Here is a 10,088-nt window from a genome sequence, read left to right as displayed (position 1 = left end):
CTTTAGTTCTATTTCTTTTGGTTTTTCTGTAATAACTTTAACTAACTTTTCTATTTCCATCTTTGTAGGTACTTTTTCTAGATTAAATTTGTTAGTTAGAGTCCGGACTTTCTTTTCTAATTCTAATTTTTGTGTTTTTAAGTAATCAAGATTTTGTTCTAATTTTTCGAAAGTTTTCTTTTGCTTAGTCTGAGATGCTTCTACTACTTCTAATATTCTAATAATGTCTTTATTATTTTCTTGTATTTTTTCACTAAAATTTATGACTAAATCTACTAGCGTTTTAACTGTTTGTCTTCACTATGTAATATATGGTCTCCGTTACTAAAATTACACTTTATAATACTATGATCTTTTAATGTTCTATATTTCTTTTCTGGGTATATTCTTAAGTCTAAGTATTCTATATTTTTTAATGTATCTATTTTTTCTGGCATTATTTATTACCCTAAAGGAATCTTTATTTTACAGACTTTCTTCTGGTGTTCTATATTACTTGTAAGTCTTTCTATATCTTCTCTTATGCCTTGTAATTCCCACGTTATAGCTGAGATTGTGTCTTCGTTGATTAAGCTTTGTAACAATCTATTTTCTATTATAGATGATAAAGTTTCTGAATTTATTACTTCTAAATATACGCTTAAAGCTTTTTCTACTTGTCTATATTCTCGTCTTCTCTCTATATCTCTATATAAATACTAATGGTTTATAGCTATTTGTCTAACAAAGGGTAGTATTCTCATACAATTATTATGGTCTAAATCGCTTTTGGTTTTTTGAGGTTTTTCTAGATTTTATATATCTTAGCAACTTATATTCTAATCCTGATATTATATCTATTAATTCTTGTAGTCTTAACTGGTTTTCTTTGGTACTACTTAATCTAATATATTCTGGGTATAGGTTATCTAATTCTTGTTTGACTTCTAAATAATGATCTTGCATCTATTAACCTAAAGGAATAAACTTTACTTTTTGTTCTAGATGTCTAATATAATCTTCAATTCTAAATATCTCGTCGTTGGTAAAATGAATTTCCCAAAGGAGATTATTTCGAAAACTTAATACTGCTGTATTATTATTCAGTTCTTCTCTATAAGCTGTGTCTAAATAGTTAATGTGTTCGGTAAGGAACTTTCTTGAGCTTCTAAGGTTTACTAGTCTTTTTCGAGTAATGTAGATCATGCGATAGTGAAAACTTATATGTTTAGCAAAACGGTGTTATCTCATGAACTCTTGTCTAGTAGGTACAGGTGCTTGCTTTCTTTTTCTAGCAGAAAAAGGTCTTCTCATATAGTCTTAGATGAGTCTTAGGTTCCAAAAATCTTCTCGCTCTGATACCAAACTTAGAGGGGGTAGTAAATTTTTCAATAAGTTCTTTCAATAAGAAAAGTTCAAAGGACAAAGCAGGAAATTAATGTTGTTTTCAAATAAATTTTTAACAATCCTACTCGGTACTTCCTTACTCTTATATTTTCTCTTATCATGTAGTTATATTTCTAATTTTCTGTCTCTCTCCCAAAATTTTAGGGCTTTTTTTTTTTTTTTTTTTTTTTTTTTTAATCTGGACTCTGTCCAGTCATGAATCTTGTTACACTGTTCATCTCTTTCTCTTAAACTTTGTTCTTAATAACAGTCTTCTTAACCACACCCCGATAACCACGCGCCAACATCGTCCTTTATATATATATATATATATATATATATATATATATATATATATATATATATAAATATATGCGTATATAACGCCTGTCAAGCCTCTGTGGGCCTTCTATCGTATCACATTGGCCTCTGTGTGCATAATCATCATCATATGACCAGCTGATCAGGTGGTAGTGCATATATAATGCCGTAACCTTTCCCATAACCCATATGGATATCATATAAGTATACGCGTATATAACGCCTGAGTGTTCATGGCATATACATACATACAAATTATATATATATATATATATATATATATATATATATATATATATATATATGTATATGATGTATGAGTATGATAAGAGCACATCCAGAATCTATCGGAGTGACGTAAGGTCGTTACGAACATCATTATAAGATAGCATTTTCATCAACAAGTGACTCTATGAAGCACACTAAATCTGAAGAGGAGGTTGCTAAGAACAATATTACTAGGACATGAATCAACATAGAACATCTCTAGCTACTAAGAATAGAATCATCATGGAGTAGTGTTACGTTTACGTTTTGTTCATATGGATCATGCCAAAAGAAGGAGAGTTAGCCTTAACATACCTCAAGTCATCAACACAATCCCATGACAAATCTATCGAACTAGTACTCCAATCCTATAACAAAGGAAGGCACTTACAAACTTTGATGATACTAGCATATCATGTATGTCAAACGATAAATCGATTCGAAAACGAAACGGGCAGCATTTCCCCTATTTCCTAATCATCAAAACTCATCCAACTGCCAACAATCAACACAACAACCTGTAATAATCCTCCTTTAAACTCACATCGACAACATTTAGAGACATATAATAAAATAGCCTGACATACGCTTCGCATACGACACCTATACACCTCCTTCTTCCAAATACACCAAATATAACAACCTCAACACAATCTCAACATCAACTACTATCCATACAACAAGAATTTAGCTTAAAACACAATCACAAGATGGCTCAAAACATATTACAACTCAACATAAACTCAAGTTCATATTTGAACCTTCCTTCCAAATTCTTTCCCTCCAAACCTAGTATAACCATCACATAAACTCATAAACATGGAAATAAGATGAATTCTTACCTCAAGGACTCAAGAACATGGCAGCTCCAAGATTACTTCACCTTGAAGTATCCTCCAAAGCTACTACAAGAAGGAGAAACAAGTTTAAACAACACTTTGGGAACCTTTGGCACTTGATTCTCACTTTAATTCCTTAACTTCACTTGGGGGTTCATTACATATGTTGGAGAGGGTTTCTCGAAGTGTTAGAGGTCTAGGGAAATGAAGAAAATGATATAAAATGAGGAGGGTACGAAATATATATATATAAAAAAAAAAAAGAGCTACCACCGACTTATATCCACAGTCCACATTTACGGACAGTAAAAATTATACGGTCTGTATAATTGGACTATAAAATACCAACAGTGGCTTACCCCCACTGTTATCAAAATATGGTGGGGGTAAACTAAATATAAAGTCCGTATTTCATATACGGTCCGTAAATCCCAACTTTTGTTGAAACACATTCTCGTCGATTCGTTTAATCTCTAATCCTTCCAACAGTTTAACCTCTAATCCTTTCCACACATACTAAACATGAACTTAAACCCTCGTATACTCAAGATGAACACGTCTAATCTTATAAAACTAGGAAGATAATTTCGCTCTCCAAATCTATGACAACCAACTCACGAAGAGACTTAACGTACAAAAGTACGAGGTGTAACATCCTTTCCCTCTTAGAAACATTAATCCTCTAATGTTAAACCTTCAGAAGTTTAAAAAATTTCAGCCGATTCTTCTCTGTAATCGCATTACTACCAACCTGCCACACGTACCCAACAATATAGTGCAATGCCACACAGGGCAAATATAATCAATAACAACAATGGTCTCACACGACCAATAAAAATAATTGACAATATAATGCATACCTGAAGATGATGGTATCGCAGCCTGAACCTTCTCTGGGATAAAAAACAAATGAGGATATTTAGACTTCATATCTTCTTTATCGTCCCAAGTCATCTCATCTGCATTCTTATTCCTCTAGAGTACTTTTATGAAAGCTACGTCTTTGGTTCGCAACCTACGAACCTGGCGATCTAGAATAGAAACAGGGACTTCCTCGTAGGATAACTGCTTTATAACTTGGACATCCTATACAGGTACATCCCTGGAAGGATCTCTGATGCACTTACGGAGCATAGATACATGGAAGACTGGATGTACAGACTCCAAGTCTGAAGGTAGGTCTAATTCATAGGCTACTCGGCCTACTCTACGTATAATCCTGTAAGGGCCAATATATCGAGACCTAAGCTTCCCCGTTTTATCGAACCTCATGATGCCCTTCATTGGTGATACCTTCAAGAACACCTAGTCATCTACCTATAACTCTAAATCTCATCGTCTATTATCTGCATAAGACTTTTGGCAACTCTGAGCTACTAATAACCTCTCCTAAATGAGCTTAACCTTTTCCATCACCTGTTGGACCAAATCAGGGTCAATCAACCTTAATTCTCCGACCTTAAACCATCCAATAGGAGATCTGCACTTCCACCCATATAGGGCTTCATACGGGGCCATCTGGATACTGGAATGGTAGCTATTATTATACCTTAACTTAATAAGTGGCAAATGATAATCCTAGCTACCTCTGAAGTTGATCACACATGCTCGTAGCATATCCTCATGCATCTGAATAGTACGCTCAGCCTGCCCGTCTATCTGGGGATGGAATGTTGTACGAAGGTTCACCTATGTCCCCAATCCTTTCTGGAAGGATCTCTAGAAGTTAGCTGTAAACTATGCACCTCTGTCTGAAATAATAGATATTGGAACACCATCAAGTCGCACTATCTCCTTAATATATAACTTCACATAATCCTCAGTGGAATAAGTAGTCCTGATAGGTAGAAAATGTGCTGACTTTGTAAGTCTATCAACAATCACCCATATCGAATCAATCTTGCACTGGGAATGAGGTAAGCCTGTAATGAAATCCATATTAATTGCCTCCTATTTCAGAGTTGGAATCTCTATATCCCTAATAATCCACCAGGCTTCTGATGCTCAACCTTTACCTGCTGACAATTAGGGCATTGGGCCACAAACTCTGCTATATCTTTCTTCATACCATTCCACAAGTAAATCTCTCTGATATCATGGTACGTCTTCATCGACCCTAAATGAATAGAGTAGTGGGAATAATGAGCTTCTGCCATAATCTGCTGACGTAATCCTGCAACATTCGAAATGCACAATCTTTCTCGATAACTGAGAACTCCGTCTCTAGAAATCTCAAAGGGTGACTTCTTTTTCTGTGGGGCTGTCTCCCTATACTGAACCAAAGAAGGGTCCTCATACTGGTGTTCCTTAACCTCAGCTACTAAGGATGATGTCGCTGTATCCTGAACTGTAACTTTTGTATCACCTGATTCTAATAATCAAACTCCTAGGCTGGCTAACTGATGAAGCTCATGAGCTAGCTTGGTAGGGTAACAGTGCTTTGGCGGATGATGGGATTAGTGTGAGTAGGTAATGGTGCTTGGTATGAGGGTACGGAGTGGGTAGTTCCGGGGATTTGGATTGTGTTGGCGGGTGGTGGAGCGTGGTAAGAGGTACCAATATGTTCAGCAGTGAGTGGATTCTGGGTGGATGGTGCGGTTCTAGTAGGGTAAGCGGGAAAATGGTCAGGCACTAGAAAACTCAAAGATGCAAACGGCAGAGGAGGCCTCCTTGCTTCAGCAGATGTTTCTTTAGCGGCATTGGCCAATTTAGATTTTTCATCTTTTTTTGAAGATCAGCAACCTTTTCAAACAGAATGGTAATCACATCCTCGTGGTGCAATGCCTCTTTCGGGTCTGGGGATACCGAATCCCTCACATTGGGTTCATTCTTGTTGTACTCGTCTTTCAAAGTACCTATCAGTTTTTCGTTTCCTTTGGTTTGTTCAAAAAAGGATGCTGTCGTGGCCTCGGATCTGGTGAAGTATACTAGCGTGACATGACACGAATCAACCCCTTCTTTAAAAAAAGAAAAAACTCAAAGCCAAATGACGTTCGTACGTTAGGTGATAATAATCAATACAAGATAATCACACACAATTTTGCAAGTAAGCACATAAAGTATAGAAATTCATGCGTTCAATCCGAACATTCTATTGGTCCTCCATTCTGAAGGTTTTTGGATTTTTTTGGATTTTGGTTTTATTGGATTTTGGTTGGGGAGTCTATGGTTGACTTGCTTTTGTTGTCGTCGGTGGTTGATTCGACTATTCTGGAGCAACTTCTTTAATGCCCTTTACACGGGGATAAGGGATATATATTTTAATAATATAGGGACCGAGTCTTATGTAGACTGCCTACGTATGTTGCCGTGGGAAATCAGACCCTTTCGTAGTTCGATTTACAAAACATATAATCCTTAATCCGCTTCTACCTAAAAGACTTCCCAGACCAGTCCCGATAAGGGCTTCCTATATATCCCCCTTAGATCATTAGGTCAGACGTAGTTTCTTTACATATAAATAGGAAGGGATAACATTTGATGCAAAAATGGGGGATGCCTAAATATACCCAAAAGATGACTTCTCCTAGAAGTCATGACGGGTTGTCCTCACAACCATGTATTCGGCCAGTGACCTAGCTTCTTAGCAACACGGAGGGAGTACAACTCAAATCTCTCCATTGTGAACCAGATGCTCCTGTTTGAATTTGAAGGTTTCACATTCCTCGATGCCATGCCCTGGTGCTCCATAATGGAACAAACAGATTCCCTTTATATTTGGCCTATTGGGTGATGGCTTTGAAGGCCCAATAGGGTGGATCTTTCCAGTACTTGCCAACTTTTGGAAGATCCTTGCATACGAGTCTTCAAAGATGGTGAAGTCATAGCACCAAATATGTGTGTCCGGTGTGATTCCTTCACTGGGGATGATTAGGTCATGCACCAACAATGAGTGAAGTCCGCACAGGTTTCGAATCATCCCATCATCAATTAGCCTCACAATCTTTCTTCTAAGGGCCACACATTTGTTGGCGGTGTGACCAGATTAATTCTTATGGAATAGGCATCTCTTGTGTGCACAAATCGGAGCACATGGTGGGAGTCTCTCACCACTGGGATATGTGGCCCTCATCGCCTCATAGATTTCCAAGCATTGTACAGGATTTGGTGTGATTCAAAAAAGAGAAGCATGTGCTTTGAGGGAAATTGCCCACCATTTTGTTGACGGTGTGCGAGTCAGCCCTTGAGGCATCTCATAGTTCTCAGCGACAGTGGCAGAGGCAGCGGTTGTAGCCTTTTTAGGTGGCCTACTTAGTTCTTCCTCATAAGGTTTAGATTCTCCCTCGGGTGCCTTAGTCTCTTGCTTGGGCATTTCCATCATCTCCAAAAGAGGTATGTAGCTTCTTACCATTCGCTTGACCTCGTCCGAGAGGTTCTTATTGTAGTGTTCAATTTCTATGGTTCCCTTTGGGGGATTTCCTACTACATCCAAGATTCGGTCAGCCTCCTTGATTTTTGCCTCGACCAGATTGATCTTCCTTTCTAGCCTATTGACCCTCTCGCGAAGCGAGTCCTCGCTTTCTTCTTCACTAATCAAGTTGACGACGGGTGTAGTGGCACTTTGGCTATCTTGAGCGACCGTGGTAGCAAGTCAACCTTTTAAGAGAGGCAAAATGGGTTAGGTAAATGGGATGTATTTAGGAGGTGATGCTCTTTGGTAATTTGGGTATTTTTCTGTGTATTTCTTTGGGTAGTGATGGGAATGTTGAATAAACCAATATTCAACAGGAATGCATGAAAGCACGTAAGCATGTAATCACATAATTATATAATTGCAATAAATTACACTATGTGTGCTCCTAAGACCTTTTTGTACCAAGGTGTCACGTCCCAAATCGGGCAACGTGCGAGCACCCATTTTCCACCTTGGTAGGCGAACGTTTTCCCAAACCATAATTCAAATCAACAATAAAGTAAACCCAATAATCGGAGATATAATAAGTCTAGAAAAGATAAGTAAACAAGTACGGAAATAATACAATAATCCCAAGGAATCTGGTCTAGGGCCATACAAGAGCCACTACTACAAATACTACAAGTCCGAATATGAACATATAGTCTGAAAAGTGGAATACTGTCTCAGAATATCAAATAAGACAAGTAATTAAGAAAAGGCATCCGGGCTGTGGATCCATCTATGTGCTCACCCTAGATGCTCGTCAGCAAAGCCTCGGGAAATCAGCCACGAGGAGAGGAAGTTGACCCTATCATGTAATCTGCACTCATAAAAGACTGAAGCAAGGTAGTATCAGTACAAACACTATGTACTGGTAGGTATCATAGGCCGACAACAGTTAGCTAACATATATAAAGAAAGAGACTGAAAGATAATCATGCTCACAGTCAAGTATCCATCAACACAGTCCAAGAATAGTATCACAAGTACAGAAAGATCAACAACAGAATCATAGCCTATGGTGAAGCACCTAAACACAAGTCTACCAAGTTTCCCACAATTACTCAAAGTGATCACAACCACAAGTATAATCCCCGAATCCGATCAATAGATGCAAATGAGATAATAATGATGAATGCATATGCAATGCAATGATACACACATGCTAGTCATGCATATGCAATAACTCCATGCCTCGATAGTCAAGCATATGCAATAACTCTATGCCTCGATAGTCATGACCCATGGGGGACCCGTAAAGTCCATGTACCTGTTGCGGCGCATAGCCCGATCCAATGTGTGTGTGTGTGTGTGTATATATGTATATGTTGCGAAACGTGCAACCCGGTCCAAAATAGGTTTAATATATGTTGCGGCGCACAACCCAATCCAAATGTATGAGTATAAATGCATGAGTGCTATCAATGCCAATGAGAATCTATCAATATCAATGGTGCCACACATGGACACATATCACGAGAATCTATCAATATCAATGGTGCCACACATGGATACATATCAAGAGAATCTATTATTATCAATTGTGCCACACATGGACACATATCATGAGAATCTATCAATATCAATGGTGCTACACATGGACACATATCACGAGAATCTATCAATATTAATTGTGCCACACATGGACACATATCACGAGGATCTATCAATATCAAATCTAGTATCACAAACATGGCAACAAGCCACAATCACAACAATACCAGCCTAAGTAATCCATCCCAACTTCATACCCGAAGGCGTAACATGCTTTCTCCAACAATCACTAACTCTAAATATGCTTCGCTAACTGAAGTCTAAGCATAAGGTAAGCTGTAACCTACCTGGTAGCCGAGCGGGAGCCACGAACAATCACACATTTGCCTTGGCTTTACGGAGCGCCTCCAAATACTCAAAGTCTAACCATAATCGAATTCTAAGTTAGAAAATAGGAAGAAAAATACCCATATTGCTAGGCTATCCTTTGAATCAAAATTCACTATAGAAAAAAGGGGAAACGGGCCTATAAGGGTAAAACGAGTATTTCAAAAGTGAAATCGGTCACCCAACGAACTATTAGTTTAATCCTACTATTCAATTGCTAGATTAACTCAAGAATAGGTCAAATACATCATTCAAGTCAAAACCCCCAATTTGGGTATAAACCCTAACTTTCAAACATTCAATTTCATCAACAATAATGGAAGATTCAAGCCTATTAGTTACTAAATCATCAAATTCCATACTTAGATTAGTCAAATCTACCAACAATTCTCATTTAGGAAGACTTTAACTCAAATAATGAAATAGACATCAAAACCCATCTTTCCTCTTAAGTTCTATAGAGATTCTAGCATGGATTCAAGCTTAGGGAAAGATAAAGGAATGGATTCAAGCTTAGGGAAAGATAAAGGAATGGATTTAAGGTTAGGGAACTTACCACCAGAGAAATCAGCCAAGAACTCTCCAAATCGCCTCAATGGATGCTTAGAGCCAAGTAATGAAGTGATAGGAAATTAAGGGTTTCAACTAACCATTAAATAAGAAACTGGTCCCGTTATTCGCTGCAGCGGGCCCACCACGGTGGTACCCCTCTCACCGTTATGCATCGCCACAGCGGATTACCGTCTGCTGTGGCGACCCCTCTCTATATCCTCAGCCATGCTATAGCGGACCTGGCCCTCGCTGTGGCTGGTCTGCTAAGGCGGACGTAGGGGCACCAGAAAACTCTGATTTTTCACAAACCCAATCCCGAAATCCGACAATCAATCGAGACCTCACAAACATAAATCAGACATGCATTCACACATAAAAATAATTTACTGGCTCACTCACGGTCTCGAAATTCCAACGGAGGTCTGTTTGACCGGATCAACACCTCATAGACAAATACTAACTTTCCA

The 10,088-nt window shown here is 38.1% G+C and overlaps 1 protein-coding gene across 1 annotated transcript; it reads right to left on the bottom strand.

Annotated features, from left to right (window-relative positions):
* Positions 1 to 3,480: 3,480 nt before the first annotated feature.
* On the bottom strand, positions 3,481 to 6,482 carry LOC132044107 (uncharacterized). Its single transcript, XM_059434597.1, has 6 exons — positions 6,368 to 6,482; positions 5,349 to 5,513; positions 4,808 to 5,163; positions 3,816 to 3,878; positions 3,653 to 3,685; positions 3,481 to 3,543 (listed from the first exon to the last, which is right to left on the bottom strand). Exons 1-6 carry the CDS (start codon positions 6,480 to 6,482, stop codon positions 3,481 to 3,483), a joined length of 795 nt encoding a protein of 264 aa, XP_059290580.1.
* Between the last annotated feature and the right edge of the window lie 3,606 nt (positions 6,483 to 10,088).

Source organism: Lycium ferocissimum, unplaced genomic scaffold (genome assembly GCF_029784015.1).
Source record: "Lycium ferocissimum isolate CSIRO_LF1 unplaced genomic scaffold, AGI_CSIRO_Lferr_CH_V1 ctg3591, whole genome shotgun sequence".
NCBI classification, from domain to species: domain Eukaryota; kingdom Viridiplantae; phylum Streptophyta; class Magnoliopsida; order Solanales; family Solanaceae; genus Lycium; species Lycium ferocissimum.
The sequence above is the reverse complement of the archived record's forward strand: the minus strand, read 5'-3'. Positions and strand labels throughout refer to the sequence as shown.